Source organism: Marmota marmota, unplaced genomic scaffold (assembly GCF_001458135.2).
Source record: "Marmota marmota marmota unplaced genomic scaffold, marMar, whole genome shotgun sequence".
Lineage (NCBI taxonomy): Eukaryota > Metazoa > Chordata > Mammalia > Rodentia > Sciuridae > Marmota > Marmota marmota.
This window is the reverse complement of record NW_026000174.1, coordinates 22,149,949-22,173,503: the sequence shown is the minus strand read 5'-3', so window position 1 is coordinate 22,173,503 and position 23,555 is coordinate 22,149,949. Positions and strand designations below refer to the sequence as shown.

Below are 23,555 nucleotides of genomic sequence, written 5' to 3'. Positions count from 1 at the left end.
TTCCCAAGGGGCAAACTGGGATTGTAAAACAGAGAGAGATGACAAGAGCCAAGTCTGGCTGTCTGTTGACTGCTTCGTATTTACTTTTCTTTTGTCATTATGGATTATTTATAGTCTTCACTTTTATAAATGGACATCATCTTAGTTACACAATTAGTATCTCAAGGATATTCAGAAGTAAGTGTTTTTCCTGTTTTATAAAGAATTTGAGGCTTAGAGGATGTAGGTGACTTGCCCAGAAACACATCTAGAAATTGAGGAACTATTAGGACCCAGATGTCTAGACTCTTGGTCTGATATACAGTTTTTGCCTTATAAGAGAGGACTGAGAGCTGTACTAGGCTTCACTAATGTGTACCTTTCTGTACAAAAAAAAAAAAAAACGACACGTAGGGAAGCCTATAGACAGTGCCATGGGAAGACATAAAGGCAATGTACATTTTAACATTAATGTCTACTCAATTTTAGGTTCAGTGCAAAGTGCAGATTATATCAAGATTAACAAGATACTGTCACTACCTTCATGTAGTTTTACTCATAGTCTAGTTAGGAAAACAGGTGAAGGGCTGAGTATGTAGCTCAGTGGTAGAGCACTTGCCTAGCTTGCACAAGCCCTGGGTTCAATTCCCAGTAGTGGGGGAAAAAACAGGAGTAAACAGTATGACATATAAAGTGTTATACATACCATAATAGATATTTTTTCCAGGCATAGTGGAAATATCTAAAATTGGTCACCTCCACCTGGGTGAGGGGGTAGGGTGGGAAAAAGCTAGGAGTTTGATGTGTCTGAGGGTGGGATACAGGATCCGTGTGGAGAGAAACAGTGTGAGATGATGAAGGTAGGGAACAGCTCATGCCTTGTCAGGCATGCCAGTGAACTTTCACTTTATTCTGCAGATAGTGGGGAGTTTCAAACATAATCAGCTTTACATTTTAGAAAGATGTCAGAAGATGAGAGGATAGACCAGAACAGGTGCTGTACTGAAGGGAGAGAGGGAATTTAAGAGACTGTTTTAATAGTTCTGGTGAAAGATAAGCTCTGAACCAAGGAAGTAGTAATGGTAATGGAGTTGGTGAGGAGGGGACAGATCTGAAAGATGTCAAGAAGCAGAACTGATAGGATTTGGTCATCAAAAAGGTTAGTGTGTTGGGGGAGGTGTTTGGATCCAGATGTTTGGAAGAGGGAAGAAAAGCCCTGACCTTTTCTCTCTAAGGAATGAGTTGACAGTACATAACATCAGTAAAGCTAGGGGCCAAGGAAGCACAGAACAGCCCAGGAATGAGACCATGTGAGATGATAGCTGGGTCAAGTGGATGGCAAAGAGAATGCTATACAGTCAAGGCAAATCCTTTTAGGTGAGCATTGGGTTCCTACCTACCCCCTGCCCGCCGACCATTACTCCTGTACTTGTATCCTCTGTGTGCTGCACTGACAGTGGTTCTGTCTTATTGCATATCATTCAAAAATGCTGTAATATCTCCTAACCCAAATGCTTCCACATTCCAACTACCATCTCATTTTCTTGTTCCCTTTCTTAGGAAAACTGAATTGTCTGAACTCTCCTCCACTTCTATTTCTGTTCCCTCTTCTACTTCTTGTCCTTCCATTTTCTTGAATTCCTTCCAGTTAGGCTTTCCTTCCTACATCTCCCATATCCTCTCTTATCAAGATCACAGTGACTGCCATGCTGGCAAATCAAATGACCATTTCTCATACTTTCTCTCACTTGACTGTTGGCAGATGTGACTCAGTTAATCCCTCCCTATTTCTTGAAGTTCTCAGGATATCACTCTTCATGGTTTTTCTCTTTCCTCACCAAATGCCCTTCTTTGCTAATTTCCTCCTCATCCTGACCTCAAACACTGGAAAGAAATCCCAGGATTCAGTCCTTGGACTTCTTTGGCGATGTTTATACCTTAGATGACCTTCTCTGGTCAGATAATCTAAAATAAATATCTGTATATTACTAATCACTCCCAAATTGAATTGAATAATATGAATTCCATTTTGCCCAGTGCTCAGGCCCAAAATCTTGTGTCATCCTTGACTTCATCCCTCACTCCCTTCATCTAGCTCATCAGAGAATCCTGTTGACCAAGCTCTCAAAATAGATCCCTCTCTACTGCTACCATTGTAATCTGAGCCATCATAATGACCTTGTCTAGATTGTTGCAGTAGCCTTCCAGGTAGCCTCCATCTTCACACCTCTACACATCATTCTCTGATGTGAAGTCAGGTCACATCACTCCTTTCCACATCCCTTTAGGAGCTTCCTTCTACTTTTAAGTATAAGCCCAAGTCTTATCAGTGGCCCCTGGTGTCTTCCATGAGAGGCCTTGGTGTCTCTCTGACTAATCTCCAGCCCACTGCTCTTCTCTTATTTCACACTGGCCTCCTTGTTGCCCTTGGAATACAGTAAGTATGCCATTGTCTCAACCTGTATGCTCTTTCTGTCTTGAACACATTGCTTCCTTCCTTTTGGTTATGTTTACATGTTCCCCTGGCAAAGGGCCTTCCATAATCTTCCTATATAAAGCAGAAACTCATCCCCACTATGAATCTCATCCTATCCTTCTCTCACTCTCTCTCTTCTCTCCCTTCCTTTTCTTTCTTTCCCTATCTCCCCCTCCCTCTCCTTCTCTTTTATTTTTTCCTTCTTTCTTTTCCTTCTTTCACAAGGTCTCTCTGTGTTGCCCCTGCTGTCCTTAAGCTTGTAATTTTCCTGTCTCAGCCTCCAGAGTAGCTAGAATTATAGGCATACACCACCACACCCAGCTCTCCTTTATTCTTTATTGGCCTCATAACTGACAGAATTGCTTTGCTTACTGACTAATCACTGTAAAATGAAGCAATGCTGTGTTTGTCTACCAAAATGTAAACTATAGAAAAAGAGACTTTATATTTTTACTCTTTGCTGATCCTTAATGCCAAGAATGGTACCTAGAATGTGCTTGGTGCACAATATAGATTGATCAGATGGGTGAGGAGCCAAGGTGCATCTCAAGGCTGGTGCAGCTGACACTGTGGTCTGGGTAATAGGTATCTTCCTTTGTTCCCATGTTCAGTGAAGGTTATCAAGGAGCTGTCCCTAGAGCTCTGAAGAAAGGAAGCTAGATTTTCTGTCAGTAGTGGAGTGGAGACCAGACATAAAAGTAGTGTTTGCTCAGATGGTTGGCTTCTTGACACTGCCTGTATCTAGGCACTGCCATTCTGCTGGCCACTATTTCCTCTTGCCCAGCAAGGGGAGAATTATCTTACATTCATTTCCAATATCAAGTTGAGGACTAAGAAACAACTAGAGAGAATGAAACTGAAGCCCAAGAATGAGCAATCTCTCATTCATTCCAACATGTGCTATATGCTCTGTAAACTCGTTGTCACAAAGAACCAGCATCCTGACACCTGTCTCTTTTAAGCATCCCTGCTCTAAGTGACAGGTTCTTCTGAACTCTTCCCTAACCTGGGAACAGAGACTGATGGACACAATTTATCTCACCTCCAAACGAGAATAACTAAAGTCAAGTCCTTTTTTGGAATGTAACCACTCATTTCACTCATTTGCTTAGGAGGATGGACTGAAGAATTTTTTTTGTACTAGGGATTGAATCCAGAGGCACTTAACCACTGAGCCACATCCACAGCCCTATCCTCATTAAAAAAAAAATTAAATTTTGAGGCAGGGTCTCACAAAGTTGCTTAGCGCCTTGTTGAGTTGCTTAAGCTGGCTTTGAACTCATGATCCTCTTGCTTTAGCCTCACAAGTCACTGGGATTATAGGCATGTACCACTGCACCTGGCTAGGACTGATGGATGTACATGAGCAAGCAGTGACAGCAGCTTGGCTCAGGGGCAGCTGGCTGCTGTCTTTTGGATGGCATGGCACTCTGGAGTCCAGCTTTGAAAGCCATGGTGTCATGATCAGGTAGGTCTTTGCAAGGTGCAGTGTTTGCCAAATCCTGCATCTTTTACATCTATGGTTCCATAAAATAAATGAGACCTAAGGTTTGTGTCAGATCTCCTAAGGCTGGAGCCTGGTGTACTGTCCTGCTCCAGCTTACCCTAGCGGGGGCTGAGGCTTGCTGCATTTACACATCCTCACTGGACAGTCTCTTTGGTCATTGGCTTGGCTGGGCTCCGAATTTCTCTCATCTGTGCCCATATACATGTAGGATAGCTCTTGTTTGACTTGCCCTTTTAAAAACAACTTAAGCATGTTGAGGTTTCCTGTTGATCGGGGGCAGCCAGAGGCTATGACCCAAGAGGGAATTCTTGGCCAGTGCCTAACTCACCCGAGCTCCAGTTTTCTGTACATGAACAAGCGGTGACAGCAGCTTGGCTCAGGGGCAGCTGGCTGCCGTCTTGTGGATAGCATGGCATTCTGGAGTCCAGCTTTGAAAGCCATGGTGTTATGATCAGGTAGGTCTTTACAAGGTGCAGTGTTGGCCAAATTCTGCTATCTTTGAACAAAACCTATTCAGAAAGAGTTCCTTAATTTGACAGTGATTTCTATAGTAGACAGAAAGATGCGTGTAGAAGTTTGCTCATGGTTCTCTTCAATAAGCTCATTTACCTTTATCTTTGCCTTTTTTTGTTCATTCGCTAAGCACTTTCTACATACTGACTATGTGTCCCTTGACCTAGAAGAAATAATCTAGCAGGGAAGACAAAAGTGTTCCCTGATACTTAAAAATGCTGCATTCTAGCCTGGGGTGTGCCCAGTGCTAGGGGTTTCTGTTGAGCCATATTTGAAGGCCCAGTGGTTCACAAAGATGACAGAGGCTACTTGGTTCATATCTGTCATCCCAGTGACTTGGGAGATTGAGGCAGGAAGATCACAAGTTGGGGGCCAGCCTCAGCAATTTAGCAAGACCCTGTCTCAAAATAAAAAATAAAATGAGCTGGGAATGTGGCTCAGTGGTTAAGTGTCTCTGGTTTCAATATTTTGTACTAAAAAAAAGATGTTAGAGGCTACTGCTTATTCATTATAGAGAGGCAGCATAATGTAGTGTAAGGTTATGTCCTGTCTTCCCTTACGAACTGAGTGACCTTGGATGAGATATTTAACATATCTTAGTGTCTTTGATTTGTACTATGAAGTTAATGTAGTAACACATAATAATAACCTTATAAAACTTACATGAAGATTAAATAAGTTAATATGTGTAAAACCATTGAGAACTGTTTTTAGTATTTGCTAAGGTCTATATATGGATTTGGAGCTGGAAGATAGCTGAGGCTTGTTGGATGTGATGCCACTTTTGTAGGATGGAGCTATCTAAGGAGTTATGTCCCTTCTCCATTGGTCTCCTGATGGAGAGGGCAGAGAGGACTCTTTCTTGAGGATTTTTTTTTTTAACTTTGTTCTGGCCTTGGGGAATCCTAGTTCCTGTTAGGACCCAAGTGAGGAAGTAGGATTTTGTGTTCAGTAGCATAGGTGTAGGAGAGAGGGGATTAATAGTTCAGGGAAAGATCAAAGTATGTATTTGGGTTACTTCAGGAAATAGTGTGTGCTGAAGCTGCCTTGTACCAGCTCACAGGAGTTGATCACTCTACATGCTGCCCTCTCACTCTATATTTAATGGTATCACAATAGTAGCTGAGGAATAGTAGGAATATTTATACTGTAGAAATTTGTTAGCCATTTAATAGTGTATCACTAATCTCACTGACCTCTTGTTGGCAGATACAGATTCTTGGGATTTCTAGACTGTCATAGAACAGGCTTCTGCTCCTCACATTATGTGGGGTCTCTGGGGGCAAGTTGGGCAAAGAGGCCCATTGAGTTTGGCTTGATGTGGCTTAGGAGCTGTTTCTCTCCTTGAGGACATCCTTGAAGGTGCATTGCTTGAACAGAGTGCTTTTGACTTTGAGAGTTCTACAGGAAAGAGATGCTGGGTTCTCTAAGAATAAAACATGATGCCTCTGGTTTTTAACCTACTCACTAATGTTTTTTTTTTTTTTTTTTTTTTTTTTTTTACCTTTTTTTGCTTCTAGGTCTCAGTCAGTCTCTCCACCTCCAGTTCTGTCCCCACCAAGGAGTCCCATCTATCCCCTCAGTGATAGTGAAACCTCAGCCTGCAGGTACCCTACTCATTCCAGCTCCCGAGTGCTTCTCAAGGACTGGCACCGCTGTGATTCTTTACCCCGAGATCCTCAAGATCCTTCCCCAGATACTTCTCCACCCATCTGTCCTATCAAGGCCACTAGCTCCAATTATTTGGACAGAAGCCCTTCAGTGTGCAAAAGAGAGAACCAGAAGGAGAATGTCCAGTGTGCAGCCCAGGATGTAGAGGGAGTAGCTGCTTGCCTCCCCCTTGCCCAGAGCACCCCATTCCTAGGGCCAGCACTTGGCTCACGGAGTGTCTTGCTGACCCGCACTGGCACCCGTGCCCACAGCCTGGGCATCCGGGAGAAGATTTCAGCATGGGAAGGTCGCCGAGAGACTTCGCCCAGGATGAGCCTCTGTGGAGAGAAACGGGAGGCCTCTGGGGGTGAGTGGGTAGTCAGTGAGGGCTGCCCCAGTGTGGTGCCATCCCCCTGCAGCTCAGAAAAGACCTTTGATTTCAAGGGCCTCCGGAGGATGAGCAGGACCTTTTCTGAGTGTTCCTACCCTGAGACCGAGGAAGAGGCAGAGACACTCCCTGTCCGGGACTCTTTATACCGGCTGGAGAAGCGGCCAGGCCGGAGTGAGCCCAGTGCCTTCCTCAAGGGGCATGGCAGCAAGAAAGAAAGCTCAGCAGTGCTGAGCCGGATCCAGAAAATTGAACAGGCCCTGAAGGAGCAGCCAGGCCGGGGGCTCCCCCAGCTCCCCAGCAGCTGCTACAGTGTAGATCGTGGGAGAAGGAAGACAGGAACCTTGGACACCTTGGAGGAACCAACAGGGAGCGCGAGTGTGAGCTCTGGCACCTGGGCAGCAGGAGTGCCTGGAGTTGGGGGGGAGGCGGGCCTGCCCCTGGAGAGGGAAGGCAGTGGTTCCTTGAAGTCAGGGACCCCTGGAAATAATCCTAACTCCCAGCTGCTGCCATCAAAGAGCTCCCCTGATCCTGCTGTGAACCCTGTCCCCAAACCCAAGCGCACCTTTGAATATGAGGCTGACAAGAACCCCAAGAGTAAGCCAAGCAATGGTCTACCTCCTTCGCCCACACCTGCTGCTCCACCCCCCTTGCCCTCCACCCCAGCCCCACCAGTCACCCGAAGACCCAAGAAGGACATGCGTAGTCATCGCAAGTCCCAGAGCAGGTAACATGCCCTTCCTTGTGTCTTATAGTGGGACATAGTGGCTTTCTTTTAAATGAAGGATGCAAAAGCAGATTGTAGTGTGGAGTGCTTCCTAGACTCTGAAGCACTGAATAACCATTAGTTTGGTGGTGGTTGTAGTGAAAAATGAGATTGTTTCTCTTTTCTCATAGGATATGTGCATGGGCGTGGGAGGATGAAGACACTTCTTCCCATTTCTATGTATTGCAGATGTTGGCTGGGTTTGGCCTTTAGGGTAGAGCTGGGCTGTTTCCTGAGCCCAACTGAAACTCCTTAATCTTTCATGGGAAGATCAGAGCCATCATATTCTTAGGTCAAGCAGGTGGTCCCTTGAGGAGACTGGTAGGGTCTCAGCCTCACTATTACCTGAAGTGCCAGCACTGGAAACTTTTCTAGTGAAGAATTATCTGAATATTGCATTCTATGATTCACACAGTAGTGTTAGCAAATTTAACATGATTCTTCTCTCCTGAGGGCCTCCTAGCCATATCGAAACTCTGGGCCTGTTTCAAGAGAGGATTCTTAGATCTTGAAAGGGAAGACCGATGGAGGAGGGAAAGATGAAACTGATGGAAAAAGGAGTGAAAAAAAAACCAAAACATTTCACCTTCTTCTTGGCTAAGTCCAAGAACTACCTATTCTTAGCTTCTTATTGGTTTCCCAGTCAGCCTTTCTGACTGACCCTGGACTACCAGGGCCCACAGTGACTTGGGAGCTGGAGCTGCTGGAGTTGGTTAAAATTGACAGGCATCTGTTCTCTGAGGGTTGGGAGCCAGCTTCCTTTGGAAGAGTTTTTCTCCTCCCTCTCACTGCCTTTCTCAATTAGCTCAAAGACAGATGGACATTCAGGTTTGTTTCATTTCTGGGGATTCTTCAGTCTGTTCCCATACCTTGGGCTTAATCCACCATATCCCATCTCATGTTAAATTTTCCTGCCATGTGTATAGAGGATGAATCACAAAGGTTCAGACCCCTGAGCCAGAACACCCCATGGCTAAGGTTAATCCCATGTTTTGGCCCACCCCAGAATACTCAGTTGCTCTTTAATTCTTTACCAGCCTGCCAGGATTGTTTGCTTTGTCCTTATTCATCCATTTCTACAAACACCCATCCAGAGCTTTCGGTGCACCAAGCCTTGTGCTGGTCAAAGATACACAGAAGCAAATAACATGGTTCTTCCATTCACAGACTTCATGGACTAGTGCACAGATAAATTGTAGACACTGTGAGATGTTCCATGACCCATGTCAGCACAGGACTCTGCAAATACCCAGAGGCAGGTAACTTAAACTGGGGAGTGAGGGGAAGCCCCTCAAAGACAGAATTGCTAACCTAAATTTAGAAGCAGTTAACTAGGTAACAAGAGGGAATGGGGGAGAGTTCATTTATATGTAATATATACATAAATATCACACACACTTTATATGGTAGAGTTACTTTATATAAGAATTTAGCAAATGAAATCTTTGCTCTTGGGAAAAAGAGAAACAGTTTTAAAAGTGTAAGCTGTTCTGTTTGTCTTACCACAAGGTGAACATATTCCTCTGAGGAGAATGAACTGGTAAGTTTGTACTCTTAGCCAGGTGTGGTTCTTATATACTTTTTAATCATTTTTAAATTTTTATTTATTTATTTATTTATTGGTGGTGCTGGTGATTGAACCCAGGGCCAAGGCAAGCACTTTACCAACTGAGCTATATCCCCAGCCCCCCTACTTTTTCATTTTTTAAAAATGCAGGTCTGCTGATATTTGATCAAAGAAAAAGAAATCTGTTTAAAAAAATCAAGAAGCACTGACTATATTTGTCTTAATGAGAGACAATATGTGAGGGTCTTCAATATAGTACCTTTCTGGCAGATTCTCAAAGATAACTTGACAGAACATGATTTGTGTCTCATTCACGGACTCGAGAGAACTGCTTGCCTAAGATTGATGCTTTTCTGCTGTATGTGCCAGTGGATACTTGGTCTTACATCAACATTTGGGAACCACTACACTCAGCTGTTGGATATTTAACTAGTCAAGAATTTCTGAGCCAGACACAGAAATTTGGTATGAATGTTAGATAGGGTGTTGGTCCATGGATATTTACCCCTAGTAAGTGCAGATGGGGGTGGGGAAAGAGTCCTGAAGACAGAATTCTGACAGATCCTGGCATTTAAAAGGCAAGTGAAAGAGTATCCTTCACAAGAGCCTGAAAAATAACTGCCAGAGAGGTAGCTGAAAACTGGGAGGCAGTGCGTCATAGGGGCAAGGGAAGAGAGTGCCAGCGTAGAAGGTTCTATTGTGTTGAGTGTGGAAGAGGGGCCAGGCCAGCCAACAACACAATGTGGTCTTTAGGACATTTTCAGTCATTGATTTGCTTCCTAGGATTCTTAGTAGTTGTTTGGTAAACAAGAGAGAAAAGGATGTCATTGGAAGAGGGAGGTGTTCATGGGAGGGATTCCTCCTCAGGAGCCCGCTTGGGACTTGCCTTGAAGAGGGACAGGATACATCTGGGGTCCCAACTTAGATGAGGGGAGAGGCGTAAGGAGTGCTGTGGGCTCAGGGCATCTTAGGGACTGATAAGCTGTGGTTGAAATTCCACAATAGAGGGACAATAACCTAGGGGTGGAAAGGAACAAGCAGCTACCTGGAGAGAAGTTTGTAGATTGTCCTCCTAGCTCTACCTCAGAGGCATTTGATTTGTTTTGAGGGTTTAGTCCTTGCTATTTCAACAAACCAGCCCATGCCAACCAGTCACTCCAATCTCCTTATTTGTAAAATGGCACAGTACCTGTCAGAACAATTATGAAGTTTAATGAGATAATATGTATAAAGGTGCATTTGATGCAGTACTTGACACCAACAAACAAATGTGAGTAGTGTCTAGAGGCCTCCCTGCTAATGAGCTGTCGTCTATCCTCTAGACTTCCGTGGTGCTCCGAGCTACATTCCTCTGACCTCATCCCAAATATCCTGTATCATCAGTGGTCCTCAGAGGGGCCTCTCCTACCTCTGTGTGATGCATATCATGCTTTTAAGCTGTGGTAACCATTACCTGATGTTGGTGTTACTAGGGATGAGGCATAATGCAGGCACCCGCACTGGGACCCTTTACACCATACATTCTCATTTGCATGGAAAGTTTGGATCCACCTTAATGCTTTTTTTCGGTAGCTGGTTTTCTGAGGAGGACCTCTAGTTTTTGTTGTCTGTGGCCATTTCCCAATGAGGCAGCAGAGATCTGGCTCAGTGGGAATGACTTTTGCTCTTATTATTCACAGAAAATCCTTTGAGTTTGAGGATGCATCCAGTCTCCAGTCCCTATACCCCTCTTCTCCCACTGAGAATGGTACTGAGAGCCAACCCAAGTTTGGATCCAAAAGCACTTTAGAAGAGAATGCCTATGAAGATATTGTGGGTAAGCAGTGGCAGATGTGGTGGGCTGGGCCATCTCTGGGGTATGCAAAAGAATAGGAAACAGGAGATCCTCACAGGTTTGCCTGTGCGCAGATGTGTTCTTATCTTGGAGAATGCCTCCTTGAAATGGGCATCAGAGGAAGTACCTTAGCAAGATAGAGCATCTGAGTGACTAAAGCCTAACCCTAAAGTGAACTGAAATCCAAAAGGCCTTTGGGATCACATGAAGGGAAAAATGAATCATTCCTTTCTTTTACTTTTGAGACATGAGAGCCCAACAGGCAGTCTTCTTAGCTGTGTGTCCTTAAGCAAATCACTTAACTGTTGTGAGGGCTCTGTTTTTCTCTTATAAAGTGATCATGATGTGATATGAACCACCATAAAAATAGTAACAGTAATAATACTTTTTAAGGTTTTTGTTAGAATTAAATGAGCTAAGAATAAGACACTGGCAGATTCAGTGTCTGGTGAGGGCCTGCTTCCTGATTCAAAGACATCTGTCATCTCCCATGTGACTGAAGGGGCGGGGGAGTTCTCTGGCGTCCCTTTTATAAGGTCACAAATCCCATTCATGAAGTTTCTGTCCTCTTGACCTAATTACCTCCTAAAGACCCCACTTACCAGTGCTAATTAGGGATTAGGTTTCACCATATGCATTTTCAGGGGGCACAGACATTGTTTTTAGTATAAGCTAACAAATTTCATAGCCCTAGATTCATAGATGCTTTTAGAAGACATCAGACTTTTAGGTTATAGATAAAGTACTTTATTATTTATGACACAGCAGGCAGCATGAGCTTAATGTTCCCCCGGGCCCCCTTGCTCACAAGTCCTATGCGGCAGTATGGCGGAGGCCCACGTAGAAGCTCCATACTGTGTCCCAGCTGAAAAACCTGAGAGCCTAGTCTTGGTAAAACCTAGTCTTCTCAGGGGCTACCAGCAAACCTGCCAACCTTTGCCTACAAGGAAACATTATCATTCCCGATCAGGAAATAAATCTCCCTCTCCTCAGAAGAGAGAAAAATATCTCCATTTTTCCAAGGCTGTTTGCTGTATAAACATCTGGAAAATATAGTCCAGAACTGTCCTTTGCTCAGAAGAAGGGCAGAAATGCAATACTCCATGGAAAATTGTTTCCAACAAGTGGAAGAACATGGTGTTGGCAAACTTGAGTGCAAAGGTCAACAAAAAATAGATGGTCTAGGCTGAGTTGAGTTCATTTTTGGCATTCATTTTAATTCTGATCTCATCCTCTTCAGTGGGGGGCTTTGATTCTGCTTAAATAAAGTGTGTGTCTTAGTGTAGGTCAGTGAAGGGGAGGTAAGTGGTATGCTGTGTGCTTGCTTGCTTCTGCGCTCAGAACCTTTTTTTCTTTTTCTTTTTGACTAGGGATGGAAGTCAGGGACACTTTTACCACTGAACTCCATCCCCAGTCCTTTTTTAAACATTTTTTTTTTCAAGATAGGGTCTCACTAATTGTTGAGGGTCTTGCTAAGATGCTGAGACTGGCCTTGAACTTACAATCCTCTTGCCTCAGCCTTGGAGTCACTGGGATTACAGGCATGCACCACCATGTCTTTGGTTTGGAAACTGGAGAGCATAGTCTTAGAATTTACACATTAGAGAAAGAGTGAACCCTCCAAATTTTCAGAATATGGGAATCTTGTGAAGAGATGACCATTTAGTTGGTCATTTGATCGGAGCCATCACTTTCATAGTTTTCTCCTTACATCTTGCTGGACTAGCATTTCTGGGGAGATTAGCAGCCATGCTCCAACCCAGATTATCCAGGAATGATGCATATAGTATGTAGCCATGCAGTACTGGACCATAGTAGGAAGACTGTAGGAGTGAGAGCCCTAAAACAACCGAACAGTTTTGGGAGGGAGGACTTTTCCCTTTCTTTTGGGGAAATGACAGCTTTGTACCCATGATCACCCAGAGCTGAGGTAGGGCTATGGGGATCAGAGCCAAAGATTCAGAAATGAGATGAACTGTTAAGGAAGATGTTCCAATCCCAACTCTACTTCATACAGCCCTTGCCCCTAGCTCTAGTTCATCTTTGCCCTGGGGCTGAGGGAAAGCTTCTGGGGACTTCAGTGGAATGCAAGCTAGGGACAGGGACAGTCAGCCTGTACTGCAAAGCCTTTTGAGTTTACACTCAAATTGTAATATCACTGCTGCCCAGGGCTCTTGAGAACATCTACTTTGGCTGTTGCCGCAGTGGTCAGAGAGGCTGGAGTTTTCTGTTATCCCCTCTGCATACCCAGCCCTAGAATACTGTAGTCCTCACTGTTTTCTGACAAGAATTGGAACCCTTATATTGCTGCCCAAGAACATTATCCAGGTGGGGATATGTTCTTTAGCAACTGAATGGAAATAAGAGAAGGAGATAGACAGCTTCAACTGTTTTTCCCTGTCCAGAGTTTATGATCCAGGACTCTGCTTATGGTTATTTAGGGGGAGGGTCTAGGAAAAAGTTTTGGAGGCACTAGACAACAGAACTGTTTCCTGGGCTGCTTTAGGTCTAGTTAAAAGGAGCACAGAGAGGAGACAAGTGTCTGGGACTCTTCTCTTCACTCAGAGAGACTTCCTTCTGTGTTGGGATGTTCCATGTGGTGGCAAGAAAACATAGGAGCAGCTGGTTGCTTCTTGAATGAATGAGGTAGAGCAAGGGGTAAGGAATATACAGGGTAAAGTTGGGGTTGGGGGATCTTCCTTAACTGCTCACCTAGCTTCTGGATCGCTGGAGCATTGTGTAGAGAACAGGAGAAAACTGAAAGGGGGAGGCTGCAGGAAATAGGGCAGGAAAGTGATCCAGGCACCTGTTTTTGGTGTTTAGGTTTTGTGGGTTGGGGTGGAAGTGGTCTTGAGAGTCTGCAGTTAGAACATATTTTTCCCCCACAGCAGCCCAGTCTGAATTTTCTAGAACCTCACCAGGGAGGATAGAGGGAAATACAAGGGAGAATATTCTCTTCCTAATTAGATACTGATTGATTTATCCTTTTTTCCCTCCCTGGAGAGAGCTCAAAGAATTTGGGGCCCCCCCTAAAGGATTCAGGGGGTCTCTTGTTGCTGAACTCTGAATGTCAGATTTCACTTTTTAACCCCAGTTTGACCAGTGGCTCTGACTTTCTGGGAGCCCTCTGGATTGTCCCACCAGACTATACTTTGTGGATTTAAGGTTGTTTCTGACTCTGGCTGGATTATTCAGCTCTTGTGTGTCGCTTGTCCACAGGGACAAACCCACAGGAACAAGCAGAGCTTTGTTTCAGGCATGTGATGCTCATGCTGAAAGGAAGGCAGAAAGAACCCATGCTAAATCTCCATCTTGGGTACAGATGATTGGACTGTAGTTCCCTAGTCTGTTAGGAGGTTGAGGACTTGTTGGCCCAGAGTCTTCACTGTGTGCAGTGAACTTGAATGAAGGGCCTTGGGGAATCCACTGGCCTTGAACCCACACCAGGCATTATGCCTGGGGAAATGGGGTAGGATATCTGCACAGGCTGAGGTTTTGCCTGCTAACTTATAATAGAAAGATTCAAAAAGAAAGTTGCTGCCGTGCTGCTTCCTGGGGCTGTTTAATTCTTGCCCATCTAATTTGATATCTGCCCTTGTAAGATGCTGCTGTTCTGCAAAGCCTTAAAATCATTTGCATTCTGAGCCTGACACTGAAGAATTCACCCAAGGAAGCAGCTTGTTAGGGAGTTATGTGGAGTGGCCTCGGCGCCCGACCAAGGAGCCTGGGCTGCATTCCTGCAGAGATTCCCACTCCCATCAGCTAGCTAGGGCTGAGGGAGAGTTTCCAGGAACTTTAGTGGGATGCAAGCTGGGGACAGGGCCAGTCAGCCTGTACTGCAAAGCCTTTTGAGCCTACACTCTCTCTGCCTTCTTCTCTCATTCACCTCCAGGCTGGGCAACAGTAAGGAACAGAGGGCACCTACCAGGATGGAGGTTGCAGCAGGAAGCAAAGCAGCCAAGAGGTGCAGCCCAGGGAAAGGTGCTGGGGCTGTTGGGAATTGGTGTCAAGGCTTGGAGGGTGGGTACAAGCTGGCCCCAGGGAGTTGGGCACCTGGCCTCATCCTTTCTCTACTGTTAGAAGGAGGGGGAGAGGTGGAGACCCAGGAGAAACAGCCACTTGGAAAAAGAGGAAGGTTGGGGAAGGAAGCTGCAGACCAAGGCCCTAACAATGGGTATGGTCCAGGAAGCTTGGAGTTTGGAGAAATTCTCAGATTCTGTACATATACACACACCCACTAACTGGTTCTTCCAGTTGGGGGATAGGGGGAGGGGGTGGGTGTTGCATGTGTGTTTAATAACCCAAGGAGCTATGGGGAGGAGTGGGAGTAGAGACAGGGCCTGCTGGGGTTGGGTTGGTTCTTCCTTCAAGAGGATCAATGTACTAAGATTGGGCTGTAACAAGCCCCTTTTAGAAGAGTGCAAAACAGAAATTGTTGGTCATGCCCTTGTCGCCTATTTCATTAGCAAAGCTGGGAAAGTTTGAGACCTCTGGCCTCCCCAGCTGAGCTTGATAAGGGCCAGGCCTCCAGAGAAGACAGCCTACCTCTTTATCCCTCTCCAAGCTCAGTGTGAACTGTCCTTTGTAGGCCATGTGGGCAAGAACCCAGGTAGAAGTCTTGCTGTCTGTCACGTTTCCTGTTTCCTGTCCATGCCTGCTAAATCATCCCATGCTTCTCCACTCAGCTCTGGCTTCTCCAGCCATCCTGTAGTTGTTTCCCTATAGGACTTTCTGATTGCCATTTCCCACTCTTTGCTTTGATGTTTACTTGGTCTCAGCAAATTCAGTTTAGTGGCTCTGGTACTCAGGGTCTGCTTATTCTTTGCACACCCGCATCCCTGGGGCATCCTTCCTGTCTGGAGAGATGACAGAGAATCTGTTACGTAGTCAGGGATAATCTGTAAAGTTGGGGGTCACAGATGGACTAGGGCTGCTAAGGAACCTAACTGAGGCTGGGGAGGAAGGGCTTGGTCTGGGGTCAGCATTCATTTCCTGGAGAAGTGATAAGGGCATAGGTTATATTAGAAAAGAAAGAGACTGGCATTAGGGCTGGGTAGGAGGAGTGGACATTTTAGACCTTCCTGTAATCAAGTTTCTAGAGACAGTAGTAGTGTGGAGAACCTGATATTTCCAACTATCTTCCCTAAAAATATCACAGATATGCATAAATAGTATATTACTTCAGGGCCTCAGCGTCCTACATCTTGTTCTTAGAACTTTAGATTTTTTATCACATTTCAAAGCTCTTACTCTGGAAGAAAAGGAAGGGGAGGGAGAAGAAAAGGAGGGGAAAGATGAAGGAAAAGAGGGTTAGTCTTGGGACTCATGGCATGGTGCTCAGAAGGTATTAGGAAGTTTAGAAATATCTTTCTGAAGCAATGATTGTCAGTGGGGGGCAATTTCATCCATCTCTCCCCTTCCTCTCTTCCTTCCATCTATCCATTCACCTGTCTGCCCACAGGTGTCATTTGGCAGTGTCAGTATTTTTGGTTGTTACATCTGAGGGATACTAATGTCAGCTAATTGATAGAGGCCAGGGTTGTGGCAACTAAACTTCCTACGAATGGACAGGTCAGCCTAGTCACCCAAAATGTCATTAGCTTAGAGAAACTCTGATCAAAACAGACTGAGACAGGTCTTCCGATGGGTTGAAATGATGATAAGGATTCTGACTGGTCATGTATCCAAGGCAATTTGGATTTGATAAACTTGGAATAAATCTGCCCTGATCTGGACACTGATGCTCTGGTTCTGTTTTATGGAATTGGGAAGAATGTGTTCTGGAATTCTATTCTTAATCCCCTTTACCACCTCACCTTTACAGGATATATGTTGGAGAGGGTCCAAGAAGTAGAAAGTCCACCCTGACTCCTCCTAAAGCATCCCCACAGTGGAGTGGGCTGAAGAAATCATGCGGGGGATGCCTGGTTTGATATTTGGCTTCTTGAAGCAGAGCTAATGGGCTGGCTTTGCTTAGTCAGGGCTCTGGAATGGAGACAAGTCATTTCAAAAGCATGAGCGTTACAGGAAAAGATTTGCTCCATTGCTGGGGACCCTGCTTGGTATTGGGAATCACTTAATCCAGTTCTGAATCTTTTCTTGACCCATCCTTGGCTCATAAGTTTATAGAGATTTGTGTTGTTCCCACTGTAGTCTCATTAGTTGTGACTGCAATTTTCACTTCACACCTCCACCTCTGTAAAGTACTTCCTGAATTCACTGTGGTTTTTCATGATGTTAATAAGTATGCCACAATTTGAAGGAACCTCATCTTTTTGAGGACTTTCTAAGAATATAGGGGTTGGTTTTTCTCTTATGGTCTGTCTGTTTCCAGTCTTATAGTTTTTCTGCTTGCTACCAGAGGAGTGCAGTCTGAGCTGCTCTGGGTTGTAAGTCACAGGACAGCATAGGACTCAGTAGTCACCCAGGCTAAATCCTGCTGCTGATGTTGAAGTGAGCCCAGCTTCACCAGATGTCCTAACCTCAGCAAAGCCTATTCTTGTCACTGGTACCCAAACAATGCTAGGTCCCAAGTCCCAAACAGTGCTGCTGGGACTGGGCAGAAGATACAGAAAGACAAGGGCAAAGGGAATGAGGGTTGTCCCTACTATGATTCTATTGCTGGAATTAAGCCATGTCTAACCTGACTCATGGTATTATTGTATTCTAGAAAATTTTAGGCATGTGTTGGAAGGGGCAGGAGGTTCTAGCTATGACAAAGAATGTCTCAACATCTTATGCTCTTCAAAAGCAGGGACTATGTTTTGGACTTTTTTGAAATTTTCTAGTAGTGTCAATATGGTGCTATTGCCAGGGTTTTAGAAACTGGTTCTGAGAAGCAGAAACTCTCCCACCCCCACTCTCTGGCCCAGAGTCCTTCCAAGCCTTCACACCTCCCTGTGTCACAGCAGGAAATTTTGTGCCAAGAAGGGAGTGATGATAGTTCTTTTTGCTGAGATCTGCAGTAGAGGAAATAGACTGACCCGTGATCAGAGAGATCCATTGAACAAATAATTACTGAGCACTTACTACTTGATAATCATTGTTCTGGTTCTGGGGTTGCCTCAGACAATATCCTTCCCCTAAAAGAATTGTTGAACAGTGTAATAAGTAAGAGGGAAGCCTAGCAAAGCACTGTTCCCTAGACTAGGTTCTTTGAGTTCCTGCATGACCACCCCCAAAACTGGGTTCCATGGAGACCCACCAAGAGTTGCAGTTGTGTGATTTCTGAAAGCCTTTCCTACCAAGGGGTGCATATCCCTGGGTCAGGGGTGGGATGGGGGTTTACCAACAGAGAGAGAATGAAGCCAGGGACAGACTCCTGATGCTGATTTTGTCCTCTTGCTGGGCACAGGCAGGAGTAGCTGAGCCAGTCTTGTGCAATCCCTGAATTTATAAAGCAGAGGCCGGACAAGGCTGAGCTGAGCTGAACTGGAGGTGGGGGTGCGGGTGCTCAGCTTCTGGACTTGAAGCCAGGATCTGTTTGTAGCCTTCCCACTGCAGACAGGCAGCTGTGTGACTCATGAGCCAAAGGGACCAGGCAGAAGCCATTCTCTTTGGTTCACAGGAATTCTACTTGTTTATTTGTGTGTGTAACTCTGTGTGTTTCCTTCTTCCCTTCTCCCCTTTCTTTAACTTTTCTTCCTCTGCAGGAGAGCTGCCCAAGGAGAATCCATATGAGGATGTGGACTTAAAGAGCCGAAGAGCCGGAAGAAAATCTCAGCAACTGTCTGAGAACTCCTTGGACTCTCTGCACAGGATGTGGAGTCCTCAGGACAGGAAGTACAACAGCCCACCCATGCAGGTAATGCAGCCCTAACATGAGCCTGTAGAGACAGTTGTGAGGGCCACATTGAAGGCCTGTTCTCTTAAGGTGTAAGCCTAGCTCTCACTCAGACTTTCTCCCTCACTTGGCAGAGAAGACTACCTCAGGAAAGAGCTCAGCACTCAGGGACTTCTGCCATATTGAAATCCCTGTGGAAAATTGAATTATCCTCTTAGGGGAATCCTCTCCTACCTTCTTTCTCTTACTGCCTGACCTCTGAGCTGCAAAACTAAGCCAGGAACCCCTGAGATCTCCTGTCTTAGTACTTCTCCTCCCCTTCTGTGGGAAACAGGAAGAAGGGCCCTGATTGGAGTTCTGGTATTCTGCAACTCAGAAATTATCTCAGTGCTGGCATGTGGGGGCCAGGTATAGGCCCCAAACCAGATTTGGAGAACCTGATATTCACTAGAGTCATCTCTATTGGAGGAAGTAAGAATGAATCTTGAAGAATGGACTGAAGGAGGGCAGAATGAGAGGAAAGGTAAAAAAATCAAAGGAGGTCCTTAGACATAAACTCATTTTGGTCTTGTTGGACAGGAAACAGGAGATTCAGGAGAGGGAGAGGATTTCTCTGACCTGTTCAGTAACTTATTCTGTGCAAATGGAGAGACCTGAATATTTTATAATATTGACCAGAGAATATATAAATGGTTTCTACTGGCTTTGGAGTCATATGATTATTTTTAATAAAAGATGTACCCTACTAATGTGCTCTGTTCAAATAGGCTATTATTTAATGTGTAGTGCCAGACTGATTGGGTGGGAAGAGGAGATTGTGAGCTGTGGAGGAAGGAGGATTTACTGAAGAGTGAGGAGAGGCAACTCCAGATCGAGACAACTATGGGAGTCTTCAGGGGGTGCCTGCCTTCCCAGCAGTGTGTAATATCCACTGCCAATAAGATACCCCATACTGGAAGGGTATATTTGTGGTGAGGTAGTCCATTGAGTATAGAGCCCAGAGCCCTTCTGCTGTCCCTGGAAGAAGGGAGCATTGCCAGGCTGCCAGGATCATCCAGCAGAGCAAGCTGGCATGTAGTTTATGGTCTCTGTTAGGATAAACTTTGGGGACTGGCTCCATTATTCAGACTCAGTAATCTTTGTCCCAATGCTCATAAAGTACCCAGAGAATTCCTGATGTGCCTTCTCTTTCCACTCAGGTGAAAGTGCAGTTTTCTTAGCCTCTGCTTTTTTTTTTATTTCTGGCAAAGAAGTAAGGCTTCCTTTGGTCAAGTTAAGTATCTAATCTATTCCTGAACTAGCCAGTTGGCAATGAAGTCTTAAAAGCGTAAGCTGTGGTAGATGGAAATTCTAGGATGGGTTTCAGGGAGCCATAGATGCCAGCCCAGGGCCTCAGTGCCCAGGTTCCAACAGATGACCTGGCCAAGGTATTTGTGACAAGCCTCTCTCCCACATCCTTTTCCCCATGTCAGCTCTCCCTGAAACCCAGTAGCCAGTCCCTGCGCAGTGGGAACTGGTCAGAAAGGAAGAGCCACCGGCTGCCACGATTACCCAAGAGGCATAGCCATGACGACATGCTGCTGCTGGCTCAGTTGAGCCTGCCATCTTCACCCTCCAGCCTCAACGAGGACAGCCTCAGCACCACAAGTGAGCTGCTCTCCAGCCGCAGGGCTCGCCGAATTCCCAAGGTATCCCCCAATGGGGAGAGAGGAGGCATGGGTCTAGGCAGGGAGGCTGCCTTCTTTCCTTAATCTGGGCTGCTTTCTCATTTCCTTTTAAGTAAATTATGGGTCCTTGCACTGCCCTTTTTCACCTTATTAATTTCCTTTTCTTTTCAATAAGGATGCATTAACTGCTTCTTGGTGCTCAGATATCAGAAGAAAAAGCTAGCTCCCCATTAGTGAGTGTGATGTGGGTCTCTGTGCACACCAAAACAGTTCCAGGCTTTCAGGGACCTAAGAATTCAAACACGGGCCTTCCTTTTTATAACACTAGAAATTGTAGAGTTTTCAGCAGTGATTTGCACACATGGCAGTTAGTCCTAAGTCCCCAGCCCACAGCAGCAGGATTTAGCCAAATGGTATTTTTAGCCTGCAAACAATGCTTGGGTATATTGGGAATTTAACTTCTTCCTGTCAGGGCCCCAGGTTATGCTCCAGAGGGGAAAGGCTAGAATCCTTGTTCCTGTTTTTGCATCTGAGGAGCTCTTTGTCTCAGTTGGTTCAATGACTCTTGGGACCCAGGAGCTCCCATCCTGTCTAGTTTGATCACAGTTCCTTCCTCTGGGGAGCTAAGTTTAGTGTCCTTGTCTTGGGGAAGAAGACCACTCCTAGGGGACAGAGTAGATGGAGAGCTACCAGGCATGGCTGGTGAGTTCCCACTTGAGATCATTTCAGTAGGAAGACCATTGCTGGGCCAAGTGGGTTGGGTGTAGAAAGCTTGCACCAGTAAGGGAAAGGATAGGCTCCTAATCCATTCTTGGAAGTTAGGGCAGCTGGTGTCAGGGTTACCTTACCTTCTCTGATTTTCTCATCCAGCTTGTCCAAAGAATTAACTCCATCTACAATGCCAAGAGGGGAAAGAAGAGGTTAAAAAAGCTGTCTATGTCCAGCCTTGAGACAGCATCACTGAGAGGTAGGCCTTGGTGTCTGAGCTGGTTCAACTATCTGGGGCCCTTGGACATTAGGGATGGGGAGAAATGTGGGCTTCCTTTAGTTTGCCTTTCTGCAGGCCAGTTGTGGGGTCCTTTGGCCTCCAGGGAGGGTAGTCCTGCCAGGAAATGTCTAGAGAAGGAGAGCCAGAGACGGAAGTCAGCCCTGGGATGGGTTCCTCCAGGCTTGAGGCTCTGTGTAGGCAGGTGGGTGTGGGAATCTGCTCATAGCAAAAGGAAAGACCAGACTTACTGAACACTATGGTCTGTTTTCCATTTCAAATCTTGGCCTGCTAGAGGCAGGGCCCTTATGTTCCAAGCCTGTAGGCCTCTCTGCTGGCTCATCCTCTAAGTTGGGCCTTTAGCTTCCCTGAGACCAGGCTAGTTAGGTGTTTGTATATAGAATAGCACCAATGAACTGAAGTCTGAGGGACCCTGGCCCCAGGTCACTGAACTCCTGCCCACAGATGCCTGCCCCTGGGCCCACAGCAGCCCAGACTAGATACAGATTTATCCATCATAGAAAAATTGTGGGGTTGGGGGCACCAGAAACTTGCTGTGAGGCAGTGGCTCAGCAAACTTGCACTCCTGCTGTTACTTTTCCAGATGAGAATAGTGAGAGTGAGAGCGACTCTGACGACAGGTTCAAAGGTAAGGCATGACATCACTTCCCACCTCTGGCTGCAACAGCAGTTAGTCTTCCCTTCCTCTGCAAGGGTGGTTCTAATGTCCCTAACGAAATTGGTGTGGAAAAGGCAACAGGTAGGCAAGCTGCTAGGCCACCAGAGCAGGAAGTTGTAGGGAAGTCCACTCTTATAGTTCAGCCCTGCGATGTTAATACAAAAAGTTGATCTCCCTTTGCCAAATTTAGTTCTTATGGCTCTAAGCATACTTTCCTAAGCCATTATTCATGGGAATTGGGCACTACATTTGCTTGGTAAATGTAAATCTAGTGTCAGAGATGGGTTCAGATTACAAGTACCTCTTCTGGTTGCAAGAATTGTACCAGAGACTGAGGAAACTGGTCCTCTGGAGGCCCCGAGACCACTCATCTCCTCAGTCTCTAGAGAGGAGACTGTTACAACTTTGTGCTTTCTCTACTGGAAAACCCTGCCTAGACCTCCCAGAATAATTAAAGTACATGGAAACTTGCTCCTTCTGCCCTTCCTCCATGGGTTTCCCAGGCAAGTTGTCATGTGGACTTTGGACTTAGGGGCAGCCCAAGTAACAAAGGATGAGACCCTTGTGGATGTTCAGACATTCTGGTCCATGCCTTCTGTACTAAGAAGGACCAAAGGGTAGGTGCCAATGATATGTCTCAGGGCTTGCCTAACCTTGGTAGTCCAATTGACCCCAGATCAGTCTTCAGAGGTTCCAGGAAGATCCAGGCTGGTGGCTTCCTGTGGTAGAGTCTTTGTGCAGATGTCGATGCCTTGTTCCTGCCACATCTCACTTGGCTAAGGGAGGATGTCAGACAAGGCTGATGCACTTAGAGGTGATCCACAGATGGAGCCAGAGTCAGGAGTAGAGGAGCTGATGGGAGGTCTGTGAGTGGCCAGCCTGCTTTTTCCCTGATGTGTGACCTGCTCCCAGCCCACACACAGCGTCTGGTCCACATCCAGTCGATGCTGAAGCGTGCACCCAGCTATCGGACCTTGGAGCTGGAGCTGCTTGAGTGGCAGGAGCGGGAGCTCTTTGAATACTTTGTGGTAGTATCCCTCAAGAAGAAGCCATCCCGAAACACCTACCTCCCTGAAGTCTCCTACCAGTTTCCCAAGGTGAGGCTGTCTCCCCTTGTCTGCCCTACCTCCCTGCCTGCTGTCTCCTGTCCTGGCCCATCTGGGAAGAAGAGAGCATGTTTCTGTTGTAGTGCTCCATCAGTCACCACAGCCCTGTGCCTGCCTCCTCATATCCAGGAGGGAAGACAGGGCTTTGGGGTGGGTTTGGGCCAGTGCTTATTCAGAGGATGAGGGCTGAGAAATGCCCCCAGCTACTCTTCCCACCTGCCCTTCTCCCCCAACCACTCTATAGTTTTCAATTCAGTGTTCTTTCTTTGTTTTTGTTTTTTAATTTAGAGCATCATATTTATACATAGTATCTGGGTTCCTTTTGACATACATACATGGAACTTGATTTCAATCCCTGTTCCCCCTCCTAAGCCCGCCCCCTTTTCTCTCTCCTCCATTCTGCTGATCTTCCTTTCACAGTTTATTTGTTTAACTTTGGTTGATACTTTTTACTTATAGGATATGTGTTCATGTGTGTATATAACTTGAATCTGTTAGATTTGTTCCATATTTCTTTCCCTGTCACTTCCTTCCTCCCTCTTACTTCTACTCCACTGATCCTTCTCCATATCTTTATAATATCAGACCCCTCCCCCCACTGTCTTCTTTCCTTTAATTATGCTTTAGTTTCCACATATTAGTTTAGTGTTCTTTA

The 23,555-nt window shown here is 45.7% G+C and overlaps 1 protein-coding gene across 18 annotated transcripts in view; it reads left to right on the top strand.

Annotated features, from left to right (window-relative positions):
- The window catches only part of Dennd2b (DENN domain containing 2B), a 152,314-nt gene that overhangs the window by 112,258 nt on the left and 16,501 nt on the right, over positions 1 to 23,555 (top strand). For 13 of the 18 annotated variants that reach the window (XM_048788296.1, XM_048788292.1, XM_048788291.1 and 10 more), the window contains 8 exons: positions 5,996 to 7,240; positions 10,526 to 10,662; positions 14,573 to 14,644; positions 18,333 to 18,484; positions 19,936 to 20,151; positions 21,001 to 21,097; positions 21,720 to 21,764; positions 22,707 to 22,891. In XM_048788296.1, the coding sequence (XP_048644253.1) occupies positions 5,996 to 7,240; positions 10,526 to 10,662; positions 14,573 to 14,644; positions 18,333 to 18,484; positions 19,936 to 20,151; positions 21,001 to 21,097; positions 21,720 to 21,764; positions 22,707 to 22,891 (2,149 nt within the window). Of the gene's footprint in view, positions 1 to 5,995; positions 7,241 to 8,446; positions 8,539 to 10,525; positions 10,663 to 14,572; positions 14,662 to 18,332; positions 18,485 to 19,935; positions 20,152 to 21,000; positions 21,098 to 21,719; positions 21,765 to 22,706; positions 22,892 to 23,555 lie in introns of those variants that run through there. The other 5 variants (XM_048788301.1, XM_048788303.1, XM_048788302.1 and 2 more) reach the window with 3 other exon arrangements.